Here is a 16748-nt window from a genome sequence, read left to right as displayed (position 1 = left end):
GTTTTCTCAAGGTGATTAATTACTATGAGATTGGAAAGAAAATTTAAGAAACTATATTTGCAAGGAAGGAAGCACATGAAAAACCAAAGAGCAGTTTTCCTGTTGACATACTTGCTATTTAATGCTGCAACCCCTACGGTGCTTCTAGGAGTTGACATGCTTGCAACATAATTCCATTGCCGTGCTTGTGGGTCCCATCTTTCTACGGTATTAAGGTAACTCCACCCATCATGGCCACCAACAGCATACATTGGTCCTTCAAGCATTGCTACTCCTTAAAAGATAGAATTAGGCACAAATTACAGTATCTAACAATTTCAGTGACCAGTAGTGTATTAACTTCATACTTTAATTATGCATATGTAGATAACCAATTTCAGCTGGTATTAAACTATCTAAAAGCTATCTTGTCATTTAGCAGAATAAACAAACATAAACAAAATACTTCACATACAATGTTGTTCTGAGTAAGTATTATCATTTGCCAAAAGATTAGAGGAAAGCTGCTTAATTCTGATGTTCTCTTCTTGGACTTTTATCTCTTTGACTTTTGTTGACCTTGTTCTGAAATGAATTTGAGCCCCTAAATGAGAAACATTACTATTCTTTTAAAGAAGGGCAAAGGTTGAGCCATGCAAGGAAAAATATGCCGAAATCAATGACCTGTCCTTACTCTGAGCCAGCTGAAGCTCTGTAGTCTGGCCAGCATGAAGCCTGAGTGGGTGGGTAGCTGGCTGTCCTTACCAGCTAAGTACCATAGCATTTTAATGCCTGTAAGGGGAACACACTTTTGGATGAGAGCTGGCTTGCATCTGTTGTCCTTGAGGCCCAGGAGAGTGAACTTGGCTGTCTCTGCAAAGCTCTGTGTGGGCATATCCTTCTCTGGGGAGAAGGGCTTAGGTGCCTCCCCTTTGGGAAGCTGCTGCTGCTGTTTGCTTCCTTTGTGGGCAAGGTGAAATATTTGAATCTGTCTGCTTAGAAGTTTTCTAAATCTGTCTTTTCAGGCCTAAATACACATGGCCTGATTTTTTACAAAAGTGTTAAGTCTCCACAAAATCACACCAAAGCTAATAGGAGCTGTAAGTGTAAGAGGCAGTATTGCAAACCAGGCTGATGCACACACAGAAGCCTAACTTTGGGCGCCGAAATTTATTCCTGTGACCTACTTGTTAGATAGAATTATGTCCCTGCAGTTGGTAATTATAAAGACTTCAATGAGAAGTATTTAATCTCTTTCATCATCTTCTCCTTTGCTACCTACTAGTATTTGTTTTATAAATTTGACACACTAGCTGGTAAGAACCCCTCACCATATATTCTTCACCAGCGGAGAAGGTGATATAAGCCACAGGTTTAGCAAATACTTCTGGATCAGTGTTTTCTATTATTCAAATAAAAATATTCTCAGTCATTTGAACTTACCAAGGATTTCAAGCAGTACCTGTTTCTGTAAACTTAAGAGAAGCCAGCTTTTTCATAAGAACTGTGATATATAAATCTTTCAAAAATCATCATATTCCCTCCCTTACAGTGTCCTTAACTGTAAACTTATTTTTTAATACTTCCAGAAATTAATTCTGGATTTCATATTAATATTATTCATTCACTGTAAATAACGTTAAGGAATATTGTGGAGAAAAGAGCCATAGATACTAAGCCATGGCAGAGGTGTGTAAAACTTCTTGTAGTTACAGCGTTAAAATTACTGAAGTTGTACTTATTTCCTTACCCCAGTGTTTTCTGCAGTGTGGGCAATTCTCTGATCTGATTTTCACAGGTGTTTGGTACCTATGGCCTTAAGTTATACTTTCAAAAAAAATTAAATCAGACTGTTTCTGTATCACAGGCATCTCTCTAGACTGTTACATTGGATGAGGAGTTGATTATTTTCACTGTTGCTTATTTTTTGTAACTTTCTAAAGGTGAAATTAACTTTGGAAGACCAGTGCAATAGCAGAATAGGGGAATACTAATTTATATCACTGTCATTAAATCATGGCAATAGGCAACTCTGTCTTTGAAAAATATCTTTTACAAATATGTCCATGTTACTAAATGCTAAAAAAAAAAAGTCAGCAGTGTTTGCATCAACCAAAACTGATTTGTGTGTGGTGCAAAGTATTTACAAGGAAAGAGCACCTCTTACCTAGGCCATGTCTGTGTGTTGACATAGGAGGCATTATAGTCCAGACTTTGGTGATAGGGTTGAAACATTCCACAATGTTAGATGTTTTCAGACCATCTCTTCCCCCCACAATGTACAGCTTGTTGTCAATTACTGCAACTCCAAACTGTAATCGTCTACCATTCATAGTACCAATTTGTATCCAGCTGTTAGTCCTAAGGTCATATTTTTCAATTGTAGTGGTACCTGTAAAAAACATAAGCGTTATGAGACAGCCATGAATTGATCAGTACCCAGATCAGTACCCAGCCGTGAATTGATCAGTACCCAGTGGTCGGCACACTGCAAAACATTATTAAATTATAACATGTTAAAATTCTGTGTGTGGACTTTTACAGTGGCTCCCCAAGAACTTCAGTTGTGAAATGTGAACCCCAGTGAGCAAGCTGCATTAATTACATGCATATGTGATTGTCAGATCTATGAGAGTTAACTGGAGGCAAGAAGATGCAGAATGACATGCCAGCAGATTTTTTAATACTGAAAGTTTTAGAGATAGGTTAAACCTGTTATTTAAATACCATATAGGTAGTTGTGGCTTTTTAAATATTCCGTATGAATACAATACCTCACAACTATGTACACTTGAAACATGTTTGTGCTCAAACCATTAGTGATACCAGAAATGCAAAATATATCCATGTGTCTGTATGTCTTATGACGTATCTTTGTGAATAGCTTGGATATTTCCTTTTTATGGTAGGGACAAGTGGTAGACTGTTGTGAGCACACATTTGGTTCCCACAGGTAGCTTCATCGAGGTTCACCTTTGCAGCAGCCTTGCAGTAACTGCTTGTCTAATGTAGCATATAATTCTATTTTCAATTTTTTTTCAGGTCACTGAAATTATAGTAATGTTTTTGCTGCAATTATTCATAAGGGCCATGCTCTCTGCCATTCAAAACAGACAGTTTTCTGTGCCCTGGCTCCTGACAGTCACTCAGCAGATGTAATTGCTCCTTTGAGAGCTGATTTAGCACAGTGGGGAGATGGCTGAGTAGCAACCAAGGTAGAAGAGGCAATTGCCAGTTGTACATACAGTGCACCCTAGAGTTCAGCTCAGGTGAAGATAAGAAAAACAGAGCTGATTTCCTGTCTGTTCTTTGTCGGGGATTTGACACTAGAGAAGCAGTATTTTGAGAATTACAATAGGTAGGTAGTGGCTGAGGAATTATTTACAACAGCAAAACAATCATGCAATAAAGGAGAAAAGAAAGGTGTCCTTTGGTTTAGAGAGCTCCTAGACATCATCTGATATACGCAAGTAATTTACTGAAATAAGAGCCTATCTCGGGATATATTTTCTCTCATCTGTATGCTTTTCCAGATGCATAGACTAGGAAAGAAACTGCCAGATCCATCTGCAATAAAAGTCTACTTTTTTCCCCTTTCCTGTCCTCTTTTAGTTTGAGTAACTGGATTTGTTTGACTGTTCTTCCCATTTTGTTAGTCTCTTTGCTCCTTGCTTTGATTCCTTCTCATTTATTCTATGCTCATATGGGAGTACCCTAAACTTCTTTGCTTCAAAAGAAGTTATTTGCACACTAACTAAAAGACAGGAAAAATGCATTAAGGTATGCAGTGTGTTCATGCATAGCCTGTAGGCTGCAATTTTTACAGAGGCTGGAAGGTAGCTTTTGAAAGTTAAATGTGGTTTTAGGCACATTCACGTTTTTCAAAATACCAGCGGAAAGTAGCTCTTTGATCTTCTTTTGATCATTTGAAGTTGAGATTTGACTTCATATACCACCTGAGATACGCACAAAGCCAAACCTGGCATTCACTGAGAGTTTTCTTTATCAGAGAAAGCATATTATTGCCAGGGGAGGTTGTTGCTCCCTTCTCAGAACCGTTCTTTCAGTGAATCATATTCTTTTAGGTGAAGTTTCCTTTATCTTACAATCCAGCACAAGCTCAAAGTATGAATCAGAGCTGCAGAGGACAGCAGGGAGGAGAGGAAGTGCTGTTCTTCTTAACCATCAAAAGGCAAAAGTTCAAACAATTGGCTTTGTTCCAAGGTAATAAGTAAAAGAGGCACCAACAGGAAGTGCAGATGTTGACTGAAATAGCCCTTTCTTTGCATAACCTTTACTGAGAAAAACCTATTAGAGAGATTTATTTTTATTTTGGTAGAAGTTAGTTTAAAGATTTCCTTCAATCCTTGGTTGCTATAATTCACAAATAATCAGTATCTTAAATGAAACTATACTAATTGCTATGGTTTAACTTCATTTTGCTGAATTATTTTAGGAATGAATGTTTTCATGTTGTGATGCTGATGAATATGGATTGTGCACCTGACTAGATTGCACAGACAGTAAGGTAGCACTGCAAGACCTCTCATAGAGGAAAAATCAGTCATCAGCAACGTTTTGCCAACCATGAAACACATTAGCTTCCTTGTATTTCTATTAAAAGTGAACTCACACAGCTAAAAGAAATACTGTTCAGCAAGTTGCTATACTTTAAACTAATTATAGTTCTTTGGCTCCAAGCTGTTGGTTTGAAGTTAAGAAAATGATCAAATATACAGTTTGCTAAATAGAATAGTGTAACATATAAAGCTCTAAGCTGATTACAGTTATGAAAATCAAATAATAAAAGCTGGAATACCTTTATAAGGTTGAACTTTCAACCACAAACCTGAATAAAACCTGCGTATGAAGTCCCAAAAAATGTTGCACATACTGTTGCGCTCATGGTAAAGTACAAATCTTTCCAGCTGAAATTTTATAGTAAGGATTGATAAGGAAAGATTGGTAAGTGTTCTCTATAGGTCAGTAATGCTTTCTGGGTTTATTTTTATTTCTTTCTAAATTTTTCCAGCTTTCTAACTTTGTCAAAAAATGGAGCATATTGTTCTAAACCAACGTTAGATGCATCTGAAAATATTCTGAATATTATTTTTTATTATGAAGTGTAAAGTCAAACTATACTCACAAATTCTTACAAAACTAGGTTTTAAAATCACTATATGAATCAAAATTCTTTAGCCTGCATTTCAAGATGCATGTAAATCATTTAGAAACACATGATTCTTGCCAGAAGAAAAAACATCTAATACATAGGATTGTGTTCTGTGTTTATATTTTTCTTCTTTTTCAACCCTTAATTGCTGTTTTCCTAGCAAGTCTTTAAATAAATGTCATATGTCGTCTGGGTATCTGTAATACAATTCATTAATACAGTTAAATTAACACAGTGAAGTTAATCTCTGCACTTACCTTTAGTGGCATCCATACCTCCTACAGCATAAAGCGCACCCACTGTAGATTTTCTAGGCTTAGTTCGAGGACTTTGCATCATGGACCGTCTCTCTGGTAGAAGGTGGTACTTCATAGCCTCCATAAGAAGTTTCTGACACTCTAGGTCGTCTGCAAACATTGGACTGTTTTCTAGATCAGCTAGTAACTGAGAAATGAAAAGTGATGATCTTCATATAGATACCTAAGTCATTAAAATTGTATGTACAATAGTAATTAAAGTATTTGGAGCTACAAAACTCATTTTTGGTTCCCCTCTCACTCAAGCTTTGCTGGAAACTCTGCTTTAATGTAAGCAAAGTAATATAAAGGTAGGCAAAAGACTTTATATATGGGGTTTTTTTTCCCCCAAAACTTCCTTTTAGCATTTAGAGAAGATTAAAATTGCAAGTGTAGTAGTGCACCCTCTGAATGCAAAACTCCTTTTGATATGAGTGTGAGCAAATCTAACAAAAAATACTACACATCTCTGTGAATATCCCAGTATGTTAAATGTAGTTCAAATGTACATAGTATTTTGATACTTAATCCAAAGAGTATTTGCAGCTTCAGTCATGGTGATCCATAAAATAGCTGTAGCATCCTGAAAGTCTTGATACTCCTATAAGCTTTTCTGATGTGACACATAGATTCTCTACAACACAGATACAACAGTGTCAGCTGACTATAAAACAATTATGTCTATCTCTGGATCTTATTTAATGAAGCATCTCTTTCAGTCTTAAAGGACAAGTAATGTCAATGCTTGGATCAGTCAGCAATAATCTAGACCCTTTTGGTTTTGTCTGAGTTTTCTGGCAATAAAGAAATAAGTATTGTGCCTTATCTGTCCTGCAGTTTGGTAAATGCGAATAAATATCTTTGCATAGCATCTATGTTGCTATGTTATTAGAGGAAAAATAAATACTGCAGTTGCTACCCAAAAAAAGAAACCTATACTTTTGTAATACCATTAGACTGACATTTTAGAGGCAATTCTAAGCCTAGTATTTACGCTTGAATGGTGGGATTTTTTTCATCAATACAAACAATACATACCTTCTATGCAGTTAAAAAGGGGGGGGGGGGGGGGGGGCACCACACAAAAACCCACCAAAATACTGCAGCCAAACCCACAGCCTTTTCACATAGCTCTTTCTAAATGTTGCTTGAGGCAAGCATTTCTGCTGGTAGTTAAGCTCCTGTTAGCCCTTCACATTCATACCTGGGGGGAAAGTAGAGGCAGTCTAATGTAAGAAAGAAGCATTCCTAGGTCTCGTTGCCGGTTTTGCAAATCATGCCTCACCCACATCATTAATGCTTGGAATATGGCTTCTTCATCTGGAACATTGATGTCATCACTAGACAGCAGCTTTGCAATTTCATTAGCAGGGAGCAACAGAAATTCCTGATTTTTTATTACTTCTGTGAAGTGGTCCTAAACAGTAAAAAAAAAAAAGGGGGGGGATTTCAATGCACTGATGATTTTCACAGCTTGGAATAACTTTTTCTTGGATAATGTAGACTTTGCATATATTTTGTTCCGGTTCACTTCCACAGATACTGAAATGCAGTATATATTCTAAAGACCACTGCATCTCATTTGACCAATTAAAGGAAATGTTGATTGCTCTTTGCTGCCTTACTCTTGTAGAACTGAACAGTAACGCTCATCTTCATCCTGCCACACTTAAGAGATGTGCTTGTCAGGCTTCCTGTCAGTATATCCTGTCTTAGGGATTTGCCACTGGCAGTTTTGTCCATCAGTGTGATCCTAACACTGCAGCTTAACAAAACCACAATTAGATTTAATGCGTATCCTAAGAATGCCAAGGGGGGGCATTCAAATAAAATCTCTACCTTCTCTTGCAATCAGATTCAGAAGTTTTAAGCAAATTACATTCTTCCAATCCTTTTGCAATGAGCAGTGCCAGGTGTTGACTGCATGTCTCCACTCTTAGGAGAAGAAAGGAAAATTAAAATCACTTTTCTGAAAGTACTTTTTAGGCAATAGAAAATTGGACCTATCCCAGCAAAGGACTCGCAGTCTTTAATTACTGTTGTAAAACTCACCAGCTCCAGAAATGGCAACAAGTTAAATCCCTAGAATGTTTCAAAGAAATATTTTTCATAAAAATAGTAGGTTGCACACTCAAGTTACAGCTGTATTAGAATTGCTATTAAAATACATCAAGCATCCTTGCTTGTACTAACTCCAAAGAGTTAGTTGTTGTTGTTAAGAGAATTGGGGGTTTTATGTTACATGCAAAGAAATACATGTGTAGCTATTAGTGTCTGCATTTGAGGTCTTAATTTATGTACCTGGAAGAAATATATTTGGGAACCAGATTGAAATTGAACAGGTGGAGAGATTTTATGGTAGCTGACATTTTTATTATTTATTTTCAGTAGTTTCTTAGCTTTGTGTAACTCTTTTCAAGAGTACCAAGGATATAGAAGTAAATATAGAAGTATCACTGGTTAAAGGAGATGTTAACTTTGCTCTGTTATGCATATCCGGCTTTAATATTTTGTGACAATCAGAGAATAGGAACAGGAAGGCCAGTCCTCATGTAGTTACAAATATAGCACAAGATGTTTATCAGAACAAGCTCTATCTCCACCAAAAGATACCAGACAGGAAACTGTTAATACTTTGCATCAATGGCTAAAGTAATTGAAGGGTTAGGTCTCCATTGTCTCTGCTTTTATTGAATGGATGTGATGTTTCCATCTGATTATCTTCTCAAAATGTTCAAATACTACTAGTTCATTTGAATGGTCTATGTTTACAGCACAACATTATGGTCTTCCCCTAACATACACATTTCAAGTGGGTGAGCTTGGCATGAAGCAAAGCAGGATGTTTTGGTTTTCTTCTTCCACAGCACTTGGGTGTTTATACATTGTTATGATCTCTTATTCCCCCAAGTGTTCTTTAAAATCACTTTGAGGGCTTAAAAGAAAATTTTCTTTAAGGTTATTTGATGGAGTTGCAGATTTCCTTTTCTGGCTCTAAATTGTCAGTAGCTGCAAACCTGGTAGGTGCTTTTATGACATGCCTGGTCTTCTTTCGTGGCAGCATTCTCAGTCTGTGTTACACATAATATATGGGAGGTGGTTCTAGAGGTGGAAATGCTCCTGGCTGTTTTCGGGAAGATATAGTGTAAAGCCTGTATGCACAGTACTGCTGAGTCTCGTTGATTCATCGTGATCCTTCACATAGAGTGTACTCTCTACGTGACCCAACTGCCATTTCTGTGGCACAGTTTTAAACATAGAAAAAGTCTTAACTCCTGGGGAAGTCTGGAGGATTTGAAAGGTTAAAACAAATCTAAACAAGGCTCTGTTATTGTCTGACATCATAACACCATATGTGTAACCACATGGTTTTAGTTCAGTTTTTCAGAAATCTGGGCTGTGAATTTTAAATGCTTGAAGTTGATGCCCGTGTGTTAGGGCTGGTGGGAGAAAAGAGGCTGCAGAGGAGAGGGGGGATTTCTTGATTTTAGCTGAGTATGGAATAGTGTATACTGTTCTATAGTGGCTGAGTGAACCTCTATCTGAAATGTCCTTTTTCAGACTTTAAAATATAAAAGGAATCTAGATTGCTGCTAAACAAATCATTCATTAGTATAACGGGAGGGAGCACAACCAGTGCCCTCAATCTGCAAAGGCCACTGTCATTTATTTGAGCATGTGAAAGTGTACAAGTGTACTCTTGTCGGAATGCTGTCAGCATGTGAAGCCTCTAAACTGGTTTTGACACACTACACTAATATTTCAAGCATAAAGCTGCCATGTGTATTCTAACAAGTAGTTCTTTTTATATTTATTTAGCTGTGGCAGTTGCTCTTCTTTTTGTGTTTAAAGTTGCTGTATAGCACATCTTGTTGCCCTGAATATTTATCCCTTGATTTCATTTCACAGCAAGCTATCTTCCTTCTCTGTTTCCCACGTTCTGAATATTCATTTCTTGCTTTAAGCCAGAGGATTATGCTCCAGTCAGGGATATGCTTCTTTTTAGCATTCCAAATCTTTCTGATTCATTCTTTATTTTGGCTCTTTTTGCATGTGTTTCACCTTAAAATCAGCTTTTGAATTTTGTGTGTTGAATCAAAAGCATAAGAATGGGTCATTGTTGTTTGCCTCTTGACATTAGCCACGTTAAGTCTGTGGTTTTTTTAAGGAAACACATACATCAAGTTTATGATACTGCATACTTAAGTACAGTAAGTACATCCTTCTACAAGGCACTTCTCTGAAGTGAGAAAAACAGAAGTATTTTTCTCAGCATGCTTTTCTCTTTTTCCAATGCTTCCATAACAGTCACAGCTCTTAAATTTCCCTTTGGAGACTGAGCTGGGTAGAGATGTCCGTGCATCAGGAACTTCACAGAGCTAACCCTGACAGCATAGAAAAAGCAGAGCCACTGCATCGGTCTTGGAGAAAGCAGCAGCCCCAAGCATGGCTCAACTGGCTCTGCTTTGCCAAAGCCCATGTGTTTTCCAGGAGAGCGTTTGCACTTGCTGTTAACATTAAAATCGCAGAGCAGTTAGATTGTTCAGCTTACCATAGTGTATGTGTGTGCCACCTTCAGGAGCTCCATGCAGCCCTGAGCGTCACCAAAGGAGCGAATCCCCAAGCAATTAGAAGGATGGAGCTGCTTCATGAGGAAGTTGCAGCATACCTCGATAACCTGGGATAGCTGGAGAAGACAAGCTGCAGCTAGCAAACTTTCTATAGTGTCTTCCTTTAACTCTAGAATACCTGTGTAGTTTGCATATGGGGGAAAAAAATAGTTGTCAGTAATTTTATTTGTATTTTTATTACTTGAAAGCTTCCTACTACCCAATTTTTCTCTTTCTTTGAAAAATTGGAAGTGTCCTGTGATTCACAGATTCACTTTTCTTTCTTGCTGAAGGATTCCATAAATATATGTTTTAACAGACTTAAAGAATTTGGTGAGTTTTGAATAGAGTGATTGGAACATTTTAATTGGATCTTTAACAGTATTAGATCTGACTTTGCCTGGAAAAAAAAAAAAAGGTGTAATTAGAGAAAAAACCTTTTCTAAAATTAATATATTAATGCATAAAAATATCAGAAGTTTATATTACACACAAGAATTTTAATTTTAAAAGCTAGGAAATGCCACCAGTGTGTGCAGGAAACCTAATTTCTTCCATCGTGTACTTCTCTATTTAAATTTTCAATGAAATTAGTGCATGGTATGAGAGTTTTTTTATGTTCATGGATAGATTGGAAGGTGTTAATTTAATAAGATCTCCTATCCTTGCTGCTTGGTGGATGGCTCATTTCCCTGGTTGATACACAGGTCTAAAGTACTATTCTGAAAAAAAGAACTGTGAGGGGTTAATACACATCTCAGTTTAACACAAGAAGGGTGGTATTGGGAGATTGCAGTTAAAATTATCATCGGAGTAGAACTGTAGAAGTTTCCTTGTTCAGAGTTCACTTCTGATTTATTTCAGCAGAATATGTAAACAGTTCTGAAAGTTATAGCTCTCATCTCCGAAAGTCATATTTGTATTTCATTATCTAGGAAAAAAGTAGTACTGAGCTTAGAGGTTTGGTTATCATCACATGAAAACCTAAGACAGAAGCAGTAGGAAATCTTTATTTTCCATAGCCATCTTTACTTTAGCACAATTCCATCTCTTCCTGATGCTCTTTGCTCTGTAACTTAAACAATACCTTCCAAATTCTGCAAGAAATGAGGAAGGGATGGCAGGGTGCAGAGTAGGGCAGTGTTTGGGGTTTGGTTTTCACCATGCAAATCAGAGCATTTACTGAATGTATACAGCAAAATTGGTGCATGTTCTTGTAAATAAGTATTACAATATAATGTCTCAAAGCAAAGAGGGAATCCTGATTTCACAAGGAAATTTACACTGTTTTATAGTCTGATGTTTGGTTTTGTAGTCTTATATATGTTTTTTCATACGGTTTTGCATTAAGTAACCTGAAAGAGATGAAATTTAATGGAGTGGGATTGCTTTGAGATACATGTGGATAATAAGCAGTCCACCGCCCTGCTTCTTTGTGCTCGTACTAATCTGTTTCCTCAGGTAATGTATGCTAATTCAGTGGCACAGTATCGCTGCATTATAGATGTTATTCAGCACTCCCTCTTGCCCCTGTGTTTATCCCCTTGCTTTTTACCCACAAACAGGGTCTATTTTGTGTACAGAAACATGTTTTTGATCTGGCTTGTAGGTTGCTTAACCTTCTCAAGATAATCACTCTTTATGCAAGTCCAGTGAAGTGTCTGACCTAGTAGATGAAGTCTCTGATTCATAACAGTTATGCTAATTCCAGTATGGTGAATATAATGGGGTCTTTGTTTACTTGGATCTTTGTAAAAAAGACTATACCGGTACTGATAGATACCTGTGATACATATTCCAACCTCCCTGTCTCCGTATTGACATTGCGTTCTTTCATTCAAAAGCAAACGAGCAACGTCCTGTGTGGGACACCAGTTGACAAGGACCTAGTGACTGATACTGATACTAGCAGTTAGCTGGGAGGATGCATCAGTGTACAAGCAAATATTCATAAATCCAGAAAGTTGTTATTCTGGTCAGTGAAGTGTTGTTACTTCCTGGGACAGTAATTTTCTCCTTTTGAGATATGGGCATGTTTTTTTTGTTACAGAACTGCCCAACTTGGTAGGGGGAAGAGGGTTTCCCTTTCATCTCTCTGGCTGGAATAGTTGCCATCTGCATTGAGAGGCTTTCCAAATACCGCAACGTGCAAGACTTCCAGAATCTTCTAAAGGTTTGATTGATCTGGGTCTTTCTAATTGAAATAAGTACTACCAGAGCAATCATGTCCTGCAGTGTTTTTCCCCTCTTCACTGTAGAGCGGATGGAAGGGATTTCACAGTTCTCTCGCTTGGTTTTTGGGGGTCTTTGGTTCAGGCATTTCAGATTCAGCAATACAGGGGTAAATATTGAAAATGGGAGAAAATAAATAAGGGGAAAATACACATACAGCATTCTGGTATTAAAATATTCCATTCTGGTAAGATAATTTTTCAAGGTAACATAGCTAAGCCTTTTTCAGAATGTGGTGGCACTTTTGCCTGGTAAAAGTTGCTCTACTCATGGGTCATCTTCCTGTTTTCCTCTTGTTATTTCTACTCAAGAGCTTTGACTGAGCCAAGTAGCTGCCACCCCGGCAGACCATTTCTCTAGCTGCCCATGAGGGGAGGGTTCATGGTACACTCTTCTATGTCACTACATGAGTCAACAGTCAAAATACATTCTTTCCTCATTAAAATTCCTGAAATAATTTGTTCCTAGCTTGAGACAGTTGTCCAGTATGAATTTATATGTCAACTTCTGCATATCTTCTGGAATAAGTTATTATATAAGCCAGTAATGTTTCTTCATCCTCTCTAGAGAAGGGTTTGTATCACATATGCGTGATTTATGCACTAGAATTAAATGGAAGAAGTGACAATTATTCATGCACTGAATAGACTTTACCTTCCTCTACAACAGTGATGTGGGTAATGGAGGAAAAATTACCTGTGTAGGCATAGCGCACCAAAGCTTTCAGTGCATCAGGGTCTACTCCCTCCATCTTGATCTCCTCTTGTTTTGCTTCACGCACATCATTAGTAAACATTGCGGCAAAATAATCAGACACTGCACTGAGGACCAACCTTGAAATAAAAGCATTTTAGGAGGACTTCAGATCACTTCATAAGCTCAATAGCAAGCATGAAATTCAGTATTATTGTATTATAAATTGTGTGTGCATTAGAAACGTATTTTGCATAGAATTCAGATCTTATGGCAGTGAGCAATAAAGCTAAAGGTAATTAGTAATCTAATTTTCTCCCATAGAAACTACTTGCTGTAGTTTGACAGCAGCAAGAAGGGAAGGTGGGCAGTAGCAATGGTTCATATTTGAATTTCTTTCTATTTGAAATAATGATTATGAAACGTTGATCGCATAATTTATTCTGTTGTTAGCTGATGTCCTAATTATAGTAACTGTTCTTTCATAGCTGAACAGGGTAGGCATAAATTGAAGGAGCATTTGGAAATTTCAGACTTTGAAGCCATGTAAACAATACTGGGAAGTGTACCTGTGAGCTGGAATCTTTTGGTCTCCAACTATAAGTAGAACATCACACAGCTGCTTCTGCTGCAGGTAGTTCTCCATCTTGCGGAATGTTTGCTCTGCATGGTTTGTAGACTGGAAATATTCATCTGAGCCGTTGGTGTTCATTCCAAGGAGTGAGCTGGTGGTCGTTGACAGCCTGCAAGGGGAAGCGGCAGTGTGACGAGTGGAGCAGTACAAATGCTGATTATGTTCTTCATATATTCTTTGTTCAAATGGCAGTACAGAAATGTTTAATTTTATAAAGCTCTTATGATCCTGGTCTTACTTTGCCTTCCATTTTTTCCCTGTTTGGTATCTGCATATAAATTGTAGTTTACTACAGTTAACTGTAGTAGGTGGGGGTGCGGAGTTTTCTAACTATATTGGGTGGTGCTATGGGTTTTTCTACTTCTTGTGAGCTCTGTGTCCATGATGCACTGTTTGCACAGCACTGGCATGACAAATGCAGCTTCCTGATCATTCACAAACAGAATACATGAAAAATAAACCAATTTTCCTGTGAACCAGTAGCTAAAATATCTCGTGGTATGAAATTTTAGATGTTACAGGTCTTTAGGTCTTGTTTCTCTTCATACTTTGTACATTAAATTACTAAGCAGGAATGAATCAGAAGACAATTTGACAAGGGCCACATAATTCTAGACAAATTACTAAACTAAAAGCTGACAAAATGAGTACAGTATCAAGCCTTTAGAATCTGAATGCACATAATGAATGCAAAGTAATTTCTCTGCCTTTTCATGGAAGTATGAAAGTATTCCTCCCACTTCAGAACTGTTAGCTGGCCCACTTACAAATATCCATACTGTTTTTTAAGATATCGTTCCTTATTGACTTTTAATATGGACTATGTTAGGTTGAAACACCTTTTTGATATTTTCTTAGAAAAATATCTATTTTTATATCATGTAATTTTAGCAAAATAGTAATGCATTTGTTGATACGCATGTTTATCACTTATCTTGAGAATGCTGCAATCTTCACTATTTTATTTAAAGATTTTTTTAGAAAAACATTTTTCACTTTAAGATCATATATTATTAAAATGTAAAGCACCTATTCTTTAGAAGTCCAAGCCCAGCTAGAAAATAATGGCAGCTGGTTGACTAAATTTACTGGTTGTCTGTAACTGGTGTTAATGCATCTTCATAAATGATTAGGAGAGATAAAATCTCTTCATGGAATTAATGTATTAAATTTAGCAGAATATTGGATTACATTCAGAATTGAACATTAAGTTCAGAAAATATAGAAATAAAAATGGGTAAATCAGGTTGAATCAGTAATGCTATCAGAAAATAGATACAAGTGAGGTCATATATTTTCAAAGATCATACCACATTAAATAGCTAATCAGAATTCCAGGGAAAGAAATAGAAATCAAATTATAATGTAATACTGAATTGAGACACAGTAGAGTTTTCTGTCCCCTTGGCAATACAGTCAGTGCTTTTCAGAACAGCCCAGAACAAAATCTCAGTGTGTATGGATATGATGTGTCTGGCTTTTTCAAGACGTATCTCCTTTTTCCATCTGAAAATCTATAAAAATGAAGTTTTCTGGATTTTTGTACTGCATTTATAGCCATCCCACAGCCTGTTTGGAATATAGCATCATTGGGCACTTGTATGTGTCAAAAACCTTAAGATTCCCAGTGTATCTGATGCCTTTCAAATGCACCGGTGTTCAACATGCTTATTCAGGTCTTTCTCTGCTGACTCACTGGGTGTGTTACTGTCTGCAGATACAGATGATTTCTGGTATAGCAGAGGCATGTCAGCTCTACAGTGTACGGATGTATCACCTGGTGCACCTGAAATCCCAGATGTGCTGCATGTGTGCAGAGCAGGTGCAGGTGTGTTTGTCTGGGCAATCTCTCACACTAATTGCAAACACACTGAGATACACCAAATCAGGGCAATAAATTCTCTAGCTTTCTTTTGAACCTCTATAGTACAATTTCAATTTTTTTCCCTTTTTGATTTGTTTTTTAAGAAAAAGGGGCAAATCAAGTTCACCTGTAATCTGTATCCTTTGTACTTCACAGCTTACAAAAATTAATTTGTCTCAGTGAGTTTAATGACTATAGTTTTGTGTTTGTTTTCCTTCAGTGCTTCATTGAAAATGAAGAAGCTGCAAAATTGGATTATATGCTCATTAGTTTTTCACCAGCTACTTGGTGCCAGACTCATACTCTATAACATTCATGTTTTGCTGTTTACCTCTTAACCTTTAGCATTTTTCAGAAGATTATTCTTTCAAAACCACCATTTTCAGATTCATTATATCCATTCTAAGTGTTGTATTTAAGTATGTATTACATTGCACTTATCCTTAATGTTTGGAGAAATCAACTAAAATAGTACTCAGCCCATCCCTATTGCAAATGCACAGTACTAGTTTCTTGAAATAAATAAGTCCCCATAGTGTGTCTATAGTTGTGGGTAGAACAGTGATTTTTAAGCTGCAAATATTTAGAAAGGGACTTAAAGTCTAATAATTTCCCTTAGTCCTGAGTACTTTTTTCACATGTTTTGTAGAGGGGCCTTTAACTATAGCAGAAATACCAATAACATAATTATTTCAAACACAAAGGTCTTCAGAGACTGAAAAATACTGGAAGCAAAAAGAAGTGGTCCATTACTTTGTTAATATTATAACTGGTGGTTTATCTTCAGCAGCTGATTCAAAATGGTACCTATAGTATATAACAGAAGGGCAAAATTAAATTTAAATGTATTTTTTCCTTAGTGTAAGACTGTCACTGCAGAGAACTCGCATATTAACCTCAGAATATAGTACCACAAATCAGTGAACTAAAGAAGATGGAAATTAAAGTATCTTAAAGAAAGAAGTCAGTAAAAAATATCCTTGAGTCTGATGTCTTTATGTTGAATTATAATAGGGGATGCTGTGCACTGTAATGCAAAGATAGGCAAGCTAGATGCAAGTGTGCTAGCATGAATATGTCTACCTGTCATCTCTTGTTCTGTGTGGTATGGGTTAATGGGCTGAGAACAACACATAAAGAGAACTCAACCTTCGTGTGAACCCGCTCAGAAAGAAAGTATGCAGAAAATGGAGAAATATGTATTTTCTATAAAATGTTTACAAGTTTGGACAAACAAAATTGATATGTTGAGTGATAAAAGTTTCCA

At 36.9% G+C, this 16748-nt stretch overlaps 1 protein-coding gene and 1 long non-coding RNA gene across 2 annotated transcripts in view; one reads left to right on the top strand and one right to left on the bottom strand.

Moving 5' to 3' along the window:
* The window catches only part of LOC133265215 (uncharacterized), a 137829-nt gene that overhangs the window by 94067 nt on the left and 27014 nt on the right, over positions 1-16748 (top strand). The window lies entirely within an intron of this gene.
* The window catches only part of KLHL4 (kelch like family member 4), a 45750-nt gene that overhangs the window by 7664 nt on the left and 21338 nt on the right, over positions 1-16748 (bottom strand). The window contains exons 2-8 of the mRNA XM_061446152.1: positions 13553-13726; positions 12987-13123; positions 10001-10197; positions 6653-6865; positions 5410-5596; positions 2147-2371; positions 112-274 (exon numbers count right to left, since the gene is read on the bottom strand). Coding sequence (XP_061302136.1) covers positions 112-274; positions 2147-2371; positions 5410-5596; positions 6653-6865; positions 10001-10197; positions 12987-13123; positions 13553-13726 — 1296 coding nt within the window. The remainder of the gene's footprint in view (positions 1-111; positions 275-2146; positions 2372-5409; positions 5597-6652; positions 6866-10000; positions 10198-12986; positions 13124-13552; positions 13727-16748) is intronic.

The sequence above is a fragment of the Pezoporus flaviventris genome, unplaced genomic scaffold (assembly GCF_033815535.1).
Source record: "Pezoporus flaviventris isolate CSIRO_AGI_PZ_B2104156 unplaced genomic scaffold, CSIRO_AGI_Pfla_v1 ptg000005l, whole genome shotgun sequence".
NCBI classification, from domain to species: Eukaryota; Metazoa; Chordata; class Aves; order Psittaciformes; family Psittacidae; genus Pezoporus; species Pezoporus flaviventris.
Note: the sequence above shows the minus strand (reverse complement) of the source record. Positions and strands in the feature narration are given on the sequence as shown.